This window comes from Drosophila obscura, unplaced genomic scaffold (genome assembly GCF_018151105.1).
Source record: "Drosophila obscura isolate BZ-5 IFL unplaced genomic scaffold, ASM1815110v1 contig_150, whole genome shotgun sequence".
Classification (NCBI taxonomy): domain Eukaryota; kingdom Metazoa; phylum Arthropoda; class Insecta; order Diptera; family Drosophilidae; genus Drosophila; species Drosophila obscura.
In genome coordinates this window covers 3,193,725-3,212,430 of record NW_024542736.1, presented here as the reverse complement: position 1 = coordinate 3,212,430, position 18,706 = coordinate 3,193,725, and the positions used below count along the sequence as shown (strand labels likewise).

At 47.2% G+C, this 18,706-nt stretch overlaps 3 protein-coding genes across 5 annotated transcripts; 2 read left to right on the top strand and 1 right to left on the bottom strand.

The window, feature by feature from the left end:
- The first annotated feature begins 1,340 nt into the window (after positions 1 to 1,340).
- On the top strand, positions 1,341 to 2,789 carry LOC111068890 (class E vacuolar protein-sorting machinery protein hse1). The gene is given in 3 exon segments (XM_022358705.2): positions 1,341 to 1,526; positions 1,915 to 2,583; positions 2,585 to 2,789. Coding segments are annotated over 3 exon segments (726 nt in total). The 5' UTR covers positions 1,341 to 1,514; the 3' UTR covers positions 2,630 to 2,789.
- Positions 2,790 to 5,898: 3,109 nt separating this feature from the next.
- Positions 5,899 to 9,382, top strand: LOC111067529 (pollen-specific leucine-rich repeat extensin-like protein 1). The gene is made up of 4 exons (XM_022356674.2): positions 5,899 to 6,057; positions 8,040 to 8,212; positions 8,271 to 8,544; positions 8,609 to 9,382. Exons 1-4 carry the CDS (start codon positions 6,049 to 6,051, stop codon positions 9,218 to 9,220), a joined length of 1,068 nt encoding a protein of 355 aa, XP_022212366.2. The 5' UTR covers positions 5,899 to 6,048; the 3' UTR covers positions 9,221 to 9,382.
- A 561-nt stretch (positions 9,383 to 9,943) lies between these two features.
- Positions 9,944 to 17,096, bottom strand: LOC111065074. 3 transcript variants are annotated; one of them, XM_022353081.2, is made up of 5 exons: positions 16,971 to 17,096; positions 14,197 to 14,502; positions 13,767 to 14,121; positions 13,156 to 13,365; positions 9,944 to 11,486 (listed from the first exon to the last, which is right to left on the bottom strand). In XM_022353081.2, the coding sequence occupies exons 1-5, from the start codon at positions 16,974 to 16,976 to the stop codon at positions 10,693 to 10,695; spliced, it is 1,671 nt and encodes a 556-aa protein (XP_022208773.2). In that variant the 5' UTR covers positions 16,977 to 17,096; the 3' UTR covers positions 9,944 to 10,692. The 3 variants fall into 3 exon arrangements, with proteins under 3 accessions (XP_022208773.2, XP_022208932.2, XP_022208848.2); XM_022353240.2 differs by having other exon boundaries at positions 9,944 to 10,300; XM_022353156.2 differs by lacking the exon at positions 16,971 to 17,096 and having other exon boundaries at positions 14,197 to 14,508.
- Positions 17,097 to 18,706: the final 1,610 nt, after the last annotated feature.

Genomic DNA, 18,706 nt, shown 5'->3' with positions numbered 1-18,706 from the left:
GGTTTTACAAGACCATTAAAAAAGTGACTAGAGCAGGCTAATTGGTCAACTGAATTATCTATGTGTTTTATAGATCTACTTAAAGGGGGGGGCTGACACTCGTAGTCGTGGATGGGTATAAACTGCCTCGAGACCCTCTTCTGCAAGTGATGATTGGTTGAATAAAGCGAATAAGCTGGCTTGTGCTTATGGGTATTACGCAGTAATCAAGGTATGCGGTTTTTCAGTTTATATAAATAAATAAGTAAATATATAAGTAAATATATAAGTAAATATATAAGTAAATAAATAAGTAAATAAGTATTCGGTTCTATCCATAACTTAATCCTTAAAGCAGTTGCAGTTGCGGATCATTGGCATTGGTTAGTGCTTAGATATGCTCAGAGGTATCTGACTCTTCTAGAACTCACAATAATAAATATTGGCTCGTAATTATTATACAAATCATGCAAAACGAAGCCACAAATCAACACCTATTTTGTCATTTCTTTTGTCGCACCGCTGGCAACCAGTTTCTGCCAGAGGCAGACACATTGACTAGGTCAGTGGACCCCCAGCCAGTTTGGGCTTTCGTTTATTTTTTAGGCAGCTCCAGAGAAATGGCCGAAACCAAACACACACAAATTATGTACTAACTGTGGTTGCTTTGGCTGTAGATTGGGTGGCAGGTCTCTCGTCTGGTAATCGATTAACATCTTTCTCAGGAGTGAGGGGTGGTGGGGGGAATTGCTTAACATAATTGAAATACCTTACAAGTGCAGCACTTCCGTGCACTGAATGTGTTGACTCGACAGTCTTGGCATTCAGCTCAGCTCTGCTTTGCTCTGCTTTGCTCTGTTCTTTGCTTTGCTCTGTTCTCATTGCGTATGCGTGAGCGGTGGGAGCATAAATTCTGTTCGAGCTAAGAATGTTTGCATGACGACGTTAATAACCTGATTGGAAATTGCTTCCAGCTTGACTCCATACCACATACTATACGTTTTGTAGCCCCACTACACCACCAACAGGTGTGTGGGTATGTGAGTACTCATACGCCCAGCTGGCTGACGGCTTTCGATTTCTATGCTGCATTCCATGGCAGGTCCAAGTCGGTTCTCGTGCCCCGACTTTAAGCCACTCCAAGTCCGAGGCACTGGCTCTGGCGCTCGCTTCGGTTTCGGTTTCGTTGTCGCAGCTGATCGGCCGATCCGCCGATCGCCCGATTTCCAGACTTCGGTTCACCGTCGAAGCTTTAGCTTATTTTATATGGTAGAGTTTTGTGCCCCCTCTGTTCCCCCTCTTTGCGCGGGGCTTTGCGAAATGTTGCTGGTGGTATAAAAAGCGTTGCACGCCCTGATTTTCTTTCGAGTTTGTTGTTTCGTTTCGCAGAGTCTCGAGTGCAAGTGCAGAGCCATTTTCTATACCATTTTCATATCAAAAATTTTGCAGTGTACATTGCGTGATTCGTTGTGCAACAGAGAGAGATTGGTGAAAACGATTTGACATTGATTGAAATACAATAATAACTGGGCAAAATGATGAAATTGGTAAGACCCCGATCACGACCCCGACCCAGAACCTAGGCCCCCCGCCCCAAAAAACCCTTGAAATGCGTTGGAAATGCAGTTGGTGTGGGGAAAACAATTTGCGCAGTGAATTTTTAAAATGCATTCATCATGCATTCAAACCGGTTACCAATGAGCACGGCCAGCGCTCAAAATGCTGCTTGCCGATCGGTGATTATGATAAAAAAAGTGAACTAATTGTGGGTTTCTCCAATGGTTTGGTGCCTAATGTCCTTGAGCTGCGACCAATTCAATTGCTTCGAGGGGTGTTATAAACAAAACATTTACCAGCTGTGTGTGACATAAAAAGTAAATTAAAAATAATCAATCTGATTAACTCACTCTTTGTCTTTCATTTTCTTCTCTTTAGTCCATTTGCTGGATGCTGTTGCTGTGTGCGGCCCACTGTGCGTATGCGCAATATCAGGACTACACCACGCCAGTGCCCATCCTCAAGCAGATCGACAAGCACAACGACGATGGCTCCTACACCTATGGGTACGAGGCAGCCGACAAGAGCTTCAAGATCGAGACCAAGTACGCCAATGGAGAGGTGTACGGCAAGTACGGCTACGTGGACGATCAGGGAAAGGTTAGGGAGATCGAGTACGGGGCAAGTAAGCGTGGCTTCGAGCCCGCTGGCAGCCACATCAATGTGCCGCCTCCGACGCTGAGCAACAGCAATCCGTATCCGCTTGGCCCCAATGAAATCGACGACGGACAGTACAGGGAGGATCCAGCTGTGTATTACAAGGACCAGAAGTTCAATCGCCCAGCAATTGCCCCCAGCCGGTTCTCTCTGGGAGACTTTGGGCGAGGACAGCAGCACCAGCAGCAGCAGCAGCCGTCGTATGCCCCAGCACCGCAGCCTGCACCCCAGCGTCCGTACTACAATCCGACGCCGCAGTACTATAATCCACCCGCACCACAGCCGCGCTACTACCAGCCCCCGGCGCCAGCCCAGAACTACTATGCCCCACAGCAACAGCAGCAGCAGCAGCAGGCGCAGCAGTTCCATCCAGCGCTGCGTAATCTGAACCTTAAATACGGGCTCCTACAGCATCGATTACACGGGCAGGAAGTAGGCGAATCGGGGGATCAGCATCTGGACAGCATCAGAGAGATAGCGACTGAAGTGTCCGAGGACAATGTCAACTTCACTACTGCCAAAAAAATCAGTCACTCCGAATATACATATATCCCACACACACATCGGTTACTACTAAAATACAGATACTAACTAAATGTATGTTCTTTGTGTATTTTGTTGTGTATGTGTAATAAATTGACTTTCGAGCGCCGAAGCATTGAAGAGGTACGAAACATTCCGCGCAACTCATTTGGCACTCAATCCATCTAGCAAACTACCAGGTTCCGCTCCAAGTATGCCGCCCCGAAACGAAGACAAAGACAAAGGCAATGGCAAAGCAAAAAGCCAACTCGACCATCGGCCAATAATCGTTTGGCCATTACGTCAACACAGAATGATCGGGTAAAAACTGTTGCTGATTCGGATAGAAAACCAAAGTGGATTGTGCCTCCGACTGGAATTTAGTGCACTTATGCAATGTGCTGGCCAAAACCACTTTCAAATGCACTGCCGCCAATGGCCTGGCCAGCTGAATGCTGTCCCAAGCTGCTGCTGCTCTGTGGTGCTACATGGCGGTGGTTCCATGCCTTTTGGCTGTGCAGGGGCGTGTACCTACAGTGGCTTAAAGTTCACAGATAATTTGGAAGAAATTGAGTTAATAGAGGTTCATTTGGTTGCCGTGTGTTCCAATCTTAATTTGGAATCTTAATGGCATCAAAGATCAAAAGCTCAAACCCAATTAGATTACACTACTCAATAATATTTCTTATACTTATACAAGTTATAAGAGACACCGTATAGTTTCCATAATTGATATTTTTAGGGTATTAAATTTGAATTTAATTTCCATCCCACTGTAACTCTTTTGGCAAATCAAAAATGTAAAACGTTTTGCTGTCAGCCCCAGCGCAGAATCAAGTCCAGACTGCACCTTTTTGTGGCGCGCACACAAGGCAAATATTTGTATATTTTTGCAGTATTTATATAATTTTTTCAGAGCAAAATGTAGTGTTTTTTTTTTTAGCTTTTTTTGTGTGGCTGTTAAACTTGTCTGGGCGCTGCTGTCGGGCGTTGTCATGAGTTAAGAATTTCCTGTAAATTTGTGAGCTTTGTTATTTCTGACTTCTGAACAGCTGCTGCCATCGCCGCTAGCCATTGCTGTATTGCTGGAGGTCGTGCAATACTCGTGCTCGTACTCGCAGAAGTGGAATACACACTCCTTGCACAGCCATAAGTAGGAGGGCATTATTTTGTTTGGAAATAGTAAGATGAATGGGTAGCGGAATTAAGTGGAGTCCTGTTTGTTTCTCTTCTGTGGGTGCTCACACAGCTGTGAGCGTTGGGGTGCTTTATATGCTTCGTTGAAGAATGTTTTCAATGCAATTAAGTTGCGAATTAAAAGTTGCGATTCAAAGCGATTATTCTGGGTGTTCCGTGAAGTGGAATTTATTTACTCAATCCTTCATTAAATACCAAAAAAAAAAGATTATAACTTCTGTGTAAGATAAATCTCTCTCAAGTGTATTCCAAGTTCGTGGAATATTTTACTGCCAACTACCAATATTTTTTGCAACCTCCAGCGGCCTTGAGCCAGCAAGTGCGTCTACGCAGCCACACAAGTTCAGGTGCACGCCCAATTGCCTCCTCTCTCTCTCTCTGTCCTCCGCCACTCCTATCCATGGGATAACCTGACCAGAAACTAGTATTTAACATGATAGTTCGGAACAAAACAAACACGCAGAGAAAAACGAACGATCTTACGCACTTGTAGACTGGGGCTGTGACTGGAACTGGGACTGGGACTGTCACTGCCCTGCGTCATGGGCGGCACTTGAGAGCTAGATGGAGATGGAGGGGCAGCTGTGGGCAGCCGGGGGGTGGCAGACATGGGCCTGGCGGTTTCCTGGTCTGGTATGTGTTGCAGTGGCTAACCAGTTTTTTCGCTGAACTCTCGACTTGCAGTAACGGAACGCGGGCTCTGTGTGTGTGTGTGGCGCGACTTGCTCACTCATTAATGCCAAAGGAATGACGACGGCAAGGCCACTCCAAATGAATGCAGAATGTTGCAGGGGCAGTGTGGGATATGTTGTCTGTCGTTGTTTCTTTCATTAAACGACAATTGCTGACATTACACTTACGCACGGTGTGCGCATAGGAAAATAACCATTGATTGATGACTGCTGCTGCTGCTGTGGCTGCTTCCAAATGCCATCCAAGTGACCTCCAGATCCCACAAGGAGGCCACCCAATTGGGCAATGGATTGGGCTTCTGCACTGGAGGATTGGTTTGGTTTGGCATTTGGCTTCAAATTCGCAACACTCCATTTCACTTCAGTTTGTCGGCTCGTTCATTCATTAGCCAAGTTGCCTGTCTGGGCTTCACATTGATTCATTTTTCACAATTTATGGGCCTAGTATTTTTGTGATTAATTGTCCATGTCCGTCGCAAGGGGAGGGTCCCAGCCCAAGCCCTATTGCCCGTTGCCTGTTGCCATGGCTGCTTGGAGCTAGAGTTTTTAGGATGGCTGCCAAATATTGCCTTGATTTTGAGTGTAATTTGTTAAGTATATTAAATGGTTGCCTGCTTTTTAATGATAACAAGTCGTAATTCAATTTAGACGAGTATTTTTATTAGTTTGGGCAAGAAAACTTGAAACTGCTTTGGCCAGAAGTTGGTAAAAATTCTCAGAATGAGGGATTGGTTCGTTGGAGAGTGCTTGCAGGAAGGTTTGATTTGTTGAGTGGAGTAAGGAAAGGGAATTCCATAATATGTAAGTCTAACTTCTGTTCTTTAAAATTTTCTATATTTATTTATTAGTATTGATCCAAGGAAAAGCTTGCAAAAGCACAGAGAGAAGCTCTCTCAGAGAAGCTGTCCAAGCTCTCACTTCACTGTCCTCTCTCCCGCTCAGCCGCTCTTGATTGCTCTCTGTCCTTTTGCGCTGGCGCCGCTGACTTGTTGGTGAAGTTTCGTGGTGCTGGCGCTGGTGCTGGCGCTGTCGCTGGGTTGCTGCTGCTGTGGTGCTGCTGCTCGGTGGTGTCGGTGTTTGGTCCGTTAGCTGTTGGTATTGGAGAAATAAAAGGTTTTCCTCCAGCGGTATATAAAGCGAAATACAACAACTTGGGCGGCTCAGTCGGTCGGTCGTCGGTCTCCAGTCTCATTCCAGCCTCAACGCGATCTCTCAGCTCCGCCAAAGCCACGCCACGTTCGAGATTGTGCCGCTCCAGTACCAGTACCCGGTTCATTAGACGAATTGAAATTGAAATTGAAAGTGCTTTGTTGTGTTGGATTTTGGTGGATTTTTGATTTTGGATATCGTTGGGTGTTGCCCCGCGAAGGCCTTCTCAGCTTGCATTCACAGTCTTTAATCGATTCGAGATAGTTCCAGCCAACAAAAGGCAATCAACATCAACATGAAAGTGGTATGTGTGAGTGGGCGGATGTGGGTGAGTGGGTGAATGGGTGAGTGACTGGGTGTGGGGTGTGGGGTGGGTTACACATAAAGCACTCATAATAGCAAAGGTCACACGACGAAGCCTGGGCTCTCTGGGTGCTAAATGCTGTAAGCTGAATGCGTGGCAGTTGTGGACAGGGGCAATCAGGTGCTGCTATTGCGCTGTTGCTGGTGCAACAACTCCAGCTCTCTAGCCCAGCTCTGGAATATTACGTCATTGCGGATTGCGGCGACTCTTGTGCAAATATCGCATAATTTGCTATGCAAATCGAGTGAACCGTTAATTTGCTACCAGCCCCCGATCGCAATTGTCGAGCAACCAGCCAGCACAGTCAGCCAGCCAGCCAGCCAGCCAGCAAGCGACATTTTCCAGCTCTCTTGTCTCTGGCACCCAATTTGGTAACTGGATTTTGACATAATTTATGGACGAACACAACTCGTTTGGCAGATTCTTGGGAAAAGAGCACAACAAAAAAGAAGAAAAAGAAAAAGAAAAAAAAAGAGCAGAGCAGAGCAAATAGTTGCAGGAACTTCAATCAGCAAAAGTTTTACACTAACAAGCCTCGCTGCAGACTGTAACGCGATGCAGTGCGATGCGATGCCCATTGCCCCTCTACTCGAGCGCGAAAATATCAAAGGCAATCGCTGGAATCCGCTCTGGCTATGGCTATGGCTACGGCTATGGCTACGGCTCTGGTTCACACGCGGTAGTCAAGTTTTTGGTCAGTTGCAACGGTTTCTGTTTCGATTTGTGTGCCTCTGGTGCACTGGTGCACTGGGTCCCCATGTTCATGTGTGTCCAACCTCGACTCCATGCCAACCAGACAACCAGCCAGCCAGCCAGCCAGCCAGCTTTGACTCTGTCTGTCTGTCTGTTTGTCTATCCGTCTATCTTTTCGACTGTCTGTCCGCTCGTTGGCGAGCCAAGGCTGCAGCATGTGGTGCAGCGCTGTGGATAGTGAAAGGTTTTGGCATGCGGAATGGTCGAGCAAAAAGCAGCAAAAGTCCGAAATGCCAAACGGGAGTAGGAGTCAAAAGCACCTCAGCTCGATTCTTGGCATCGGGGATTGTTTGCTGTTGGCCAGACTGTTGCCAGCAGCAAACATGGCAGGACTTTGACAGGAGTCCCATCCTCTCTACAGGAGCTCAGCATGCTGAAGTGGGATTGAACTAGTTACAGGCTCGAATAGGCTTCCTTGTATAGGTGTCAGGCTCTCTCTCTCTGGCTTAGTGCCCCTCCATCTACCGTGTAACAACATTACCAGTTGTCTGGGCAATTTCATTGGCATTTGCATGCCACAGCTGCATCAGTTGCAACTTGCAACACATTTCCCTGGCAAGTGTGGGAACTTTTTCGCAGATTCACATAATTTCTGTGCCTGCCTCTTTCTTGTCCTCCGAATGTGCCACCGCCTCTGGATTACCCAATACCAAACACAGCTGCTCTGTGCATGTGTGTGTGCCTGTGTCTGCGTGTGTGTGGGAGTCATGGGTCTGGCCAACACAAAATTGGCATTCCTCTTCCGTTTTGTCTTTAATCTTCGGTTGCATTTCCCCCCATGTTGATGCTGCCACTGACTCTGTTGCCTGACTCTGTATTCAATTAAACCCAGCCCAAGCCATATCGCGTGTCACTCTCCCTCTGGGTCTGGGCCTGGGCCTCAGCTCTGGACTTTATGCAACTCAGCTACCATAAACGGGTATATCTGTGTAGAGGGGGGCAATCGGTTCCTGCTTGGCATTGAGGGTGTCATTGGCCGGCTGAAAAGTGAAAGGCAGCCGCCTGACTTAAGACTTTTGTAGACACCGTTGCCGTCTGGCATTCTTTGCCGTCAGCACTGTCAAGGTGTTCCGCTGTCCGCAGGAAGAGGCGGAACGGACGTGCTGGCAATTAGCGAACCGGTTGCCATTTCTCCTGCAACGACGACTATTTGATTCATTTCCTTGTAGCTGCAGCGTTTGCTCTTTGTCGGCTGTCTGATTGGCGTGGGACTGGTGGGTGCCCAGGACTACCAGGACTACCAGGAGAACACACCGCGCGCGTCCCCCGTCCGCCTGCGTCCGTCCAACCAGGCCGAAGTGCCGCGCCCCACGCCAGTGCCCATCCTCAAGCAGATCAACAAGTGAGTCGCCAGCCATGGTCTGGGGTCCCAGTAATAAATCGATTCTGCTGCTCCTCAGGCACAACGAAGATGGCTCATACACGTACGGCTATGAGGGAGCCGATGGCTCCTTCAAGATCGAGACGAAACTGGCCACCGGCGAGGTCAAGGGCAAGTACGGATATGTGGACGAGACGGGCAAGGTGCGCGTGGTGGAGTATGGAGCCAACAAGTACGGCTTCCAGCCCTCAGGAGAGGGCATCACCGTGGCGCCGCCCACTCTGGTCGATGAGACGGCAAAGGAGGAGCCCGACTATGCGGATGAGCCTGTCCAGCGCCCCCAGAGGCCATACGTAAGCCGAGAAGATATTTGCTGGAGCTTTCCCTTCTAAACATTTTGCTTTGTTTCCCTCGCAGCGTGTTCAGCAGCAGCGTCCCCAGCCACGCCCACAGCCTCGCCCACAGCCGCAGCCGCAGCCACAGTACGTCCAATACGAGGAGGAGGAAGTGGAGCCTCAGCCCCAGCCGCCGCGTCGCGTCCAGTATGCTCCTCAGCCGCCGCAACAGGTGGGACCAGCGCCACCACGCCTCCAAGTGCCGGGCGCCCAGCGCACCACCGATGTGGTGTACTCGCCGCTGCAGCGACCCGCCCGCCCCGAGCCCGACTACTCCCAGTCCCAGAGCTTCGGCGATGGACCCTCTAACGTGCGCATTTCCCGGCCCGTTTATGCCCTGCCTCCTGCCTCGCCGCCCGCAAGCAGCGCTCGTGCCCAGGGCTTCCTGGCACCTGCTTCCGGAGGACGTCCGCTCTTGGATTCTTTTGGTTTCGGTCCCTCGCAGGCGCCCGTTGCCCGTCCCGTGCAGCAGCAGTCCAGCTATCAGCCACAGCCCCAGCCACAGCCGCAGTCACAGCCACGCAGCGGTGGCGGAGGTGGAGGCGGCAGTCTCCTCGATCAGCTGGCCCGCGACTACGCCCTGCCCCAAGGCAGTGCCCAGCCGCTGCACGATATCTCCTTCGGCTACTACTGAGCGCGAAGGAGTGCTTGGTTGTCATGGCAGTCACGTTCGCTGCCTCCCAGTCCTCCTCTTCAACCCAGAGATTCCTTGCCTTTAGGTCCTATCCACGCAGGTGCACTCTGCCCCTGAGATTTTCGTAAGCGATAATTAAATCCATTATTAATAATCGAAGTGGGAGAGTTTTATTGCGGATGGGCGATGGGCATGCAGTAGGAGCCAATAGATGATGATATTAATTTGAAATTAAAATTTTTTGGAAGAATTTATTTCTGTGGCACAGCATCAATACGTAATGTAAATTGCCAAAGGCTACAAGTTACCTAAGCCAGAAACATAAATTGCAGTCCTCCTGTACCTTGTAATTAAAGTTCTTGAGATACTCTTATGACACACAATTCATTCTCTGGGGATTGATTGAATTCTCTGACTCATAAAGATGTATATTCTTTTTAAATTAAATTTTTTAATATTATTTATTTTCTTTTTATTCGGTTTTTTGTGCACCTAAAATATGCTACAGAAATTTCATCTTCGCTTGTAATATTTTGTGGCATACTTTTAGGCAGACCAAATTATTGCAATGCTAAAATTCATCATCCGTTTGCTTGAATTATTTAAAACTTCGGAATACAAAAACGTATTTGTTTTGATTAGATAACTGAGCTCAAAGAATATTTTTAATAAGTTAATTATTTTTCTTGCTTCTCCCAGCACAAAAGAACAAATGCGAAACACTTGTAATCAACGATTTATTTATGTAATTTAAATACTTAAGCGTAAAATGGGTTAGGGGTAAGGGTAAATAAGGGTAAGTCAATTCAATTAATGCACACTGACTGCACTGTTGGTTGGCTGGCTGGCTGGCACCCCCCGCAAAGTGGGTTCTAGTGGGTTCATCGGATCGGGAAATGCGTTTAGAATGAGAGGGAATTCGGAGGAGAAGTTATGGTGGTGACGGAAGGGCAGGAACGGTTTGACTAACTCTATGATACATGAAGGCGGAGAGTGCTGTAGAACGGAATGGGCATGGTCCACAGCAACAGCTCGGTCCTGGTCCGCTACGGGGGCTACGTGGCGACTACTGCTGGTAGACTGTAAAGAGAGCGGTGAGAGGTGAGAAGGATATCCGGCTGATTTGATGGTGCGGTGGTGGGGTGGTTGCATGTGTAGACGTGCGGGTGTGTGGGTGCGGGCAAGCAGTGCAAAACAGGAAGGAAGAACAGGAGGAGCAAAGTTGAATGGGAATGGTGCTCGGTGTCTGGTACATGCTGTGCTTTGGGACTCTCTTTTATTTGGCTAACCAAGAAATATTCGGCGAGTCTCAATAAATAATTAATCACGATAACGATGCCGATGAGGATATAAATACATAAATAAGTTAGCTGTCAACGATCTAGGATTAAATGCTGCACATGACTTAGAGGACTACAACTAGGTTCTAGCACACTTGACACTTTGGTCTCCAGGTCACTGGGATGCTCTCCTCACACCTCCAGCAGTCGGTTGAACATCAGCGGGTCGTGTATCTCGTAGTCCTGCGGCCGGAAGACACGTTTGGGATGCTTGGCCACATGGCGGCGCACCTTGTAGCCCCCACTGTGACTCTGGTAGCCCGGCGGTGGGGCACTGTACACGTGCTTGAACTTCTGCACCACCGGCGGCAGGTAATTGAAGGGCAATTCCTTGTGCACCTGCTTCTCGATGGCGTAGTTGACGGGTCCGCTCTGCTGGTAATTCCCCTTGCGCTTGGCCACCTCCAGGGCGGCTATGATGGGCGACAGATCCTTGAGGGCGTTGCTCTTGTTGGCATGGTAGTTCTCCACGCGATACTCGTTCACAGTTTGCGCCGCTGGGGTCACAACGGCCGGAGCCTTTGCCGGCGGCGGGTAGTCATAGCCCTCATTGGGATGCTTCTGTATGTACAGCTCCTCTGCAGTCGGTCCACCGCTCGGCCTCTTGGCCATCTGATGGTACACATCGGCGGGGTTCCTCCCTCCCGGTGCATACGCTGCCGTTATCGATTCCGTGTGCGAGAGGGACTCTAGGGTTCCCAGATTATTGGGCAGCGGCAGTCCATAGCTGTTGTAGACCTCCGCCTGCTCCTGCCCCGTGCCGCCCGTGGGCAGATCTACCGTCTTGGAGGCCGTGTACTCCGTCTTGCCGTTGGGCATCAGATTGAGTATCTCCTGCAGCTGATTGGCCGCGCGTCGTGCCTCGTCGTCCGTCAGCTTCGTGTGGCGCCCATAGATGTTGAAGTCGCTGTTGTGGGCGCTGGCCGCTGCCGGGATGGGTTTGTTCAAATTGTTGGATATTGGATGTTGAATTGAGTGTTTTTGTTTGTGTGTGGGTGGTGGTTTGTAGTTGTATAGGTGGGTGGTTCAGGTGTGTATGCAATGAGTGAGATTTTATTAGATTTACCAAATTAAATATTTGATTTTTTTTAGTTTTGTTTTTTTTTTAGCTGTATTTACAATTGGTTGTCGTGTGTGTGTGTGTGTGTGTGTGTGTATGATTTATATGTGTGTGTGTGTATGTGTGGTGTTAGATGACTTTAATTTGCTGTACAATAATTACACATTTTTATTGAACACTCTCGCCGGCCTGCCTCCGGGATAATGATGATTTTCTTGATGATCAAAGATGAATTCCGATTTTAGTTGTTTGTTAGCTTTATGTGACACACGACCTACAGAGTTCTCCAACTGGCAATTATCATAGTTTTCCATTGAAGGTTTTCTGTAGACCATTTAATGAGCCATTAACTGAATGGGCATGCGCACAGATATCAAGTATGCGACATGTGGCCACTGCAAATGGCTCTATAAATAGCTCCACAGCTACAGTTAACGGACTGCTACTAGATGGTGACATGATCAATCATTAAATAATGCTTAATCCTATATTTACATATATATATATATATATCTACATTTGTATGCATATTTATGTACATGGATTCAATTAATGTTCGCTTGCGCAATGTGTTAAAAAGCCGAATTAACTTAGCCTGGCAAATGTGTCATTGGATCGCACTGGAAACCCCATGGGTCTGTCTGGACTATCCAATGGATTGCACAGAGAAAGAGAGCTACAGAGAGAGAGAGAGAGAGCGATAGAGTCTCCTCCGACTTGGATGGCGAGTGTTAATATTTACAGTATTTACAATGTATGTTTGTGCATGTATTTGTGTGATTTTTGCTTCGTCTTCACGAATTATGAACCCCGATGACGATGATGATGATGCTTTCACTTTCGTCTGGTTGTTTGCCAAGTGCGGAAATGGGCTGAAGGGAAGGCAAAAGGGTGTGGCGTGATGGCATGGCGGTATGCTGGTAAGGTGGGGGCAGGGTGGTACAGTGAGGTAGTATGTTAATGAAGTTGAGTGATTTGCGATTGTAAGCTGACGGAGACAAGTTATCGCTCTGTGAGGGCCGAAAGAGTTGCAGCTGTCAAAAGTTTTCTACTCTTGTGGAAATTGCAAAGATATATACAAATAAAGTTGATCCATAAGAGAAGTACACTTTGGGGCATGGAAAGTGGTTCTACAATAGGTGCCATTTTCTGTACATTTCTGAAAGTGATTTGCTGCAGATTTCGAGTGTCAGCATTATTTGAGGTAGATTTACCCTTGTAGCAAATAGTTCTACGATCAATTTGATTGAGTTTAAAAGTTGAATGCTCTTTCGCATATCTAAATCACTTTCAGTAGGAAAATTAATCGCTTAAATCAAGTCCTTGGACATTTCTTAATTATATTATTTACTTATTGAAGGCCTAAAATGTTACATGATTATATTTACATATGATTATATATTTTCTATGATTATATTTAGCACACTTCACCTCTATTAACTGCATGATATATGTATGTACGGGATATATATTGTATTTACAGTAGACCAAAACCACAAAGCATATTCTGATTTATTCAGAGGACAACTACGCACCATCTTGTCCATAGGCCGATGGCAGATAGTTGCTGGATGGTGCCTCGAAGGCTGCCGAATGGCTGACGCTGAATGGCGCACCGCCGCCGCTGCCTCCATAGCTGCCGCCCACCGGGGGCAGATACTGGTGCGTGGCACTGCTGTAGCTCGGCGGCTTGGATGGCGGACCATAGCTGGCGTGGCCACTGGGTATCTCGTACGTGGTGATGGCTGCAACGGTAAAGAGTCAGTGTCAGATTGAGAGTCGGTGAGCCAAAATGGGACGCAGTCGCAGACGCAGACCAAACGGGTTGGCTGCAAAAACGAAAGTTGCCGGCCAGGTTCAATGGACGCTCCGATTTGGTTTTGGATGTGGAACTGGCTGCTGCCGAGCGGAGCAGCTGCCACCACCGAATCGGAGCTGGAAGTTGTCTCTTCCGTTTTGGATAGTGGACCGGGCGGGACACAGGGGGCGCAGGGGACACAGGGGGCACAGGGGCATGCATGCATTGCCCATTAGGCTGGTTAATTGTTATGCATCTAGTCCGGCGAGTGTGTTGCATAACCGAATGACAGTCGCCGTGGAGGAGTGGAGTTCACGGCCCAATGGCTACCATCCATCGGATACTTACTATCAGTATGGATCACGGGGGAGGGGACGGACTTGTGGCCGCTGCTGCCACCGGAAGAGGCACCCGACAGGGAGCTGAGCTTAGCGAAGAGTCCACCGCTGCTGCTGCTGGAGTGACTTGTGGCATAGCCGTGGGAGTTGATGTGCGCCGAGTTGATGATGGACTTGCCCACATCGGTGACCTTGTCGCCGCCGGCTGCCACCAGAGTGCCACCCGCACTCAGGGCATACCCGCTGCCCTTGATCAGCTGACCCTTGAGAGCAGTCACACCGCCCGTGATGGCCTTGACCGCCTGGAAGATGGTGTTCAGCACAGACTTCTTGAACGACCAGGGATCATAGTCCACAGAGTTGCCCTGCAAAACAACCAAAAAAGGAAAGTAAATGGATTGGTTTGGCTTGGCAGCGAAGAAGATTTCCACTTCACTTACATGGACCACAATCTCGTGGGACTTGTAGCTGTCGCCGCCGCCTCCGTGGCTGCCACCAGAACTTCCACCGGCAATCGAGGCAGAGGCCTGGCCAATGCCCGAGAGCAGACCCGACTTCAGGTGCGCCACATAATCGAAGCTGCCGGAACGCTTGGCTATCTGTGACTCCTTCACGCTCTCGCCCTGTTCGTTGTCCAGGTCCGAGGACACGTCCTCCAGCGAGAGGGATTTGTCCGCTGCGGGATAGGGATGGGCATGGCACACCAGAGGCAGGGCGGCCAGCAGCAGCAGGTTCACACGGAATGTCTGCATGAAAATCGAAATGTTAGACAGTTAGTTGCATAATCTGGATAGGATCTATTTGAAAGGCACGTGATGGCCATAACAATGGCCATAGCAAGCGGTAAAATTCAATTGCCGAATTGTGGCAAGTCAGCTTTTGCGGTTGCACCACACAACAGCCCAATTTCCTCATCTGTGCACTCATTTGTCAACTGTCACCCACACAGGCACGCAGAGCGACAGACCAGCAGACAGAGCGGCAGACAGAGCAGCAGACACAATGTGCAATCATAATCTTCCACTTAATGTTGAACGTTTTGACAACGCAAAATATGTTATGCATAATCCCCGGTCTGCATCTGGTGTCCCCCCCCAGTGGTTCACGGTTGAGCGGGCCAACAGCGGGGCCGGGTGGTGCAGCTTGACTGCTTTGACTTGTCAGCGTTCGCATCGGTTTCATGCCCCATCGAGCTGTCAATGGCTTATAATTGAAACCAAAGTCTCCCCCCAATTGATGGGCAATGAATTGGGGTTGTTCTAATTGAAAGTGAAGGAAATTGCGGGAAATCTCGTTGGATAAATATCGAGTTTCACTGAAATAAATGGCACAACTCTGATTAAATTAAACTTAAATTTGTTGCAAAATTCGTAATTGAAATGGAACTGATTTTAAATTGCAACGAAAGTTGTAGGGAAAATTCAGATATATTTATATTACATAGATTTGGAATTTGATGCATGAAAATTTAATCAAAATGAATGGATTTAGTTGTGATTGAATATGCCAGAAATTATTGACAAACTGCAGAGGAAATTTTACTAAAAAATATTAGAAAACTGTTTTCTATTGCTTGGTACACTCGCAGTCAGGACCTGAATTTTCATCGTTAAACTTCATTGAATAATATTCAATGGGTATTCAATTTAAATTGAATTTATTTAACAGGTAAAAATGTGCCCGAATTTTTATTATGATTGAGTGTCTATGTGATTTGCAATCCCTTTCAGCCACTCGTTATAAGTTCCATGAAATACAATCTTCAAATGAGATCGGATTCGGGTCAGTAAATCGATTGAGAAATGTGCAATTAGTGATACGAATATACCAACAAAAATGATCTTTAAATTAGTTTTTTTTGTGTGTTAAGTGGAACCGCCTCAAATAAATATTAATCAAATTTGCAGCCTTTCCCCGATGGCGCAACCTCGATTATGACTCTCCATATTGGTTGCGGACAGGGTTTATGGTTCATTTCTTATATACAAAAATTGGAATTGGCTATGCCAGGGTCCCAATAATTGCAATTTGCATACAAATGCACAAATTAATACACACACACAAAACAAAAAAAACCATCATGGTTCTCTCTTCTGTGCTTGCGTTTTTCTTGGCAATTGCATAAGCAAACATAAACCCATTATAGAGTTAATAAAATAATAATCGAAAATCTGTTTTCAATGGCTGATGGCCCAGACGATGTGGAATAAAAAATTGAAATAATTGAATGCAATGCGCGAGTGCGAGTGCGAAATTTGATTGAAATTCATTCCGAATGAGATCGTTGGCATATTGAACTATTGGCCAATATTTACAGGGGCCATTAGCCATTAGCCATCTTCCGTTTGGCTCTCTTTTTTTATGCCTGCTCATTGTTATAGCCAATATTTAAACGCGCGCGAGAGTCTGAGAGTGAAAGTATTGTCTGTGCCGGCTCTCATATCAGCCCGTGTGTCTTTTGGTGTCTCTTTTTTCGCTGTGTTCAAATTCAATTGGCATATTTTATACTACTCAATGCTGGATATCGCTCCAATACAGGGCTACAGCTTGGGCACAAAACATTAATTGCGGTAGGTTCAGTTTTCGGACTCGTTTATTGTTTTTACGTGCTTCTTTTTGAAGCTTCCTCCGCTGCTTTATTCAAATTTTTGTTTAACAATTTTTGGAAAGCAGCCATGACACATAGAAGCACCACCAGGTCTGACATAATAATTATGCATGATATTTTACCTTCACACACGGTCAAATGGGACTTCAGATGGTTGGGACGGTATGGGATGTGACATAAGGTTCCATCTGAATGAGTATTCGCCGATCAAATGTCGAGTAGGAGAGAGAGAAGGTCTCTCGAGTGCAGCGATGCATCAATTGGGATTTTTGGGTTAGCCAGAGCTTACATAACCAATGGTATCTGTAGCTATTCATTGGTAGCCATGTCTCTGCCTCCGTTTGGTGTGTGTGTGGCTGAGAGAGTGCGATAGCCATCACGCTGGTCTGGCTTAGCTAATAAAGTCAGCGATGTGTGGCCAACATAAAACGGGTTTCCCCACAGAATGCCTTGCACTTGAACTTGTTTGGCAAAAGAAATTGCATAAACGAGATATGGCTGTCATGAGGGTGGGAGTGGGGACAGCAGCAAGGGGCATACCGATGCACTAATTAGTCCATTATCTGAGGCAACTTTCACTGCAGGATCGACGGCACTCGAACTTACCTTCATTGTTTATTGGTTTGAGTTTATTTGTTGTTATATTTTTTTGGTAGGTTTAGCTTATATTGGGCCTAGGATTAGCTGATTCTCTAATCCAGATCAAAATTCACTTTTACTGATGACGTCTGCGTCTGCGTCTGCAACTTTCTTCACTCCACCAACACTTGCAATTGGCACTCGGGCGGGCCTCAATGGCAACCACACACTTGATGTTGAACCACTCTTTACCACGCTTCACGTTTGTTTTGTCATCGGCATTCGCGCAGCCGTTTCGGTAGAAGGAGAAGACAAAACCACACTGAAATTTCACTCGCGACTTTCTTTCACCGTTGCGTTTTGTTTCGTTACGTTCCGTTACGTTCCGTTGTTCCGTTTCGGTATCGTTTATATCTCCCGCTATATGCTTTTTGGTGTATTATGTATGGTAAGTGGGCTCCCTCCTCGGCAACGTCTGGGCTCGAACTGTGCTCGGCATCCGGCGGCCTGGGCTCTTTTAAAGAAAACGCTGAGAGCGCTGCGGCGGTTGCATTTTGAGCTGTTTTTCACCTTGCTCTTAGCTGAACTCCAAAGAGTTGGCTCTCTTTCGTGCTCTTTTTGTCTGGCAATTTATTAATGCTTTTGTTTTTTTTTTGGCAGCTTGACACCGCAGAGAGTGGGGGCCGAGTCTGAGGCAGTCTCTTGGCCCGAAATATGTGCGTGAGTCGGCATGAGCTTCGACATCGACACCGACACCGACATGAGCGAGTTCAATGCGTTTCGAGTGGCATGGCACCGGCACCATGTTGCAATCTACCAAATGCAATGCGGCTCATTAAATGTTGTGGCTCGAAACGTGTTCGCCGCTGACTTGGTTTTTGCTGACATGGCCCAATCAAAAGACTTAGGCAACGAACTTGAATTGTTTTCGATCGGTTGAAGATCTGCAAAACAAAATTAGAAGTAAACACAGCTGGGGGGCTAACACTGGCGAAAAGAAGCCTCAAAAAGGCACATGGAAATGAATTGTTCAAGTGATATAGTAGTCTCTTTCCGATTAAACTATTCAAATCTGATTTGCAATACACCTAGTTGACATTTATTAAGTTTTCGTTGAGAAGAGCAAAGGAGTATTTAATGTAAAGCAATTTCATGAAAGCAGTGCCCTTAAACAGATAATATAGATTATAATGATATTATTTGATAGAAAAATCTATCTTCACTTGCATTTTGTGCCCCATCTACGATTTGTTTTTCGAAAAACCTACCCCAAGTAACCCTCAAAAATGAATATTCTTGGCCTGTACCTCACTTAACGTTTCAAACAGGGGGATCATTGAGAGAGAACAGCCTTGAACCCAGAGCCATTGCAATGGGCATACTTATGACTCAAGCCTTCAACTGCAGCCTCCGCTTAGACACAGACCCCGTGCGAACCCGGGGGCAAGCCATTAGCTAATGTTGCCACAAATTGTGGCCCAACTCTCTATGAAAGTTCACTGTCAGTGTGTCAGAGGCTGCGGCCAGAAGCAGTTCATTCGTAAGCACGCCAAACAATTAAGCCAAACAGGGCAAAGACGATTCCCAGTCTCCACTTCAAACTATACATGGTGACATGGTGACAGAAGAATTAGCTATTGTCTGGCTGTGGGACCGTAGTCCTACGCAGCCAAGTGCTGTGTCCACATGCACACATATCTCCACCCCACAATCCACACTCAGCTGTGGACAGCGGTTATCTAACCGAAAGTGAAATGGGCCCA

Excerpts from the sequence above, each read along its gene's own strand:
- LOC111067529 (XM_022356674.2), top strand. Across the intron at positions 8,213-8,270 it reads ATCCTCAAGCAGATCAACAA|GCACAACGAAGATGGCTCAT; the intron begins GTGAGTCGCCAG and ends GCTGCTCCTCAG. Across the intron at positions 8,545-8,608 it reads AGCGCCCCCAGAGGCCATAC|CGTGTTCAGCAGCAGCGTCC; the intron begins GTAAGCCGAGAA and ends TTTCCCTCGCAG.
- LOC111065074 (XM_022353081.2), bottom strand. Across the intron at positions 14,122-14,196 it reads CCCACGAGATTGTGGTCCAT|GGCAACTCTGTGGACTATGA; the intron begins GTAAGTGAAGTG and ends GTTGTTTTGCAG. Across the intron at positions 13,366-13,766 it reads CCCCGTGATCCATACTGATA|CCATCACCACGTACGAGATA; the intron begins GTAAGTATCCGA and ends TTACCGTTGCAG.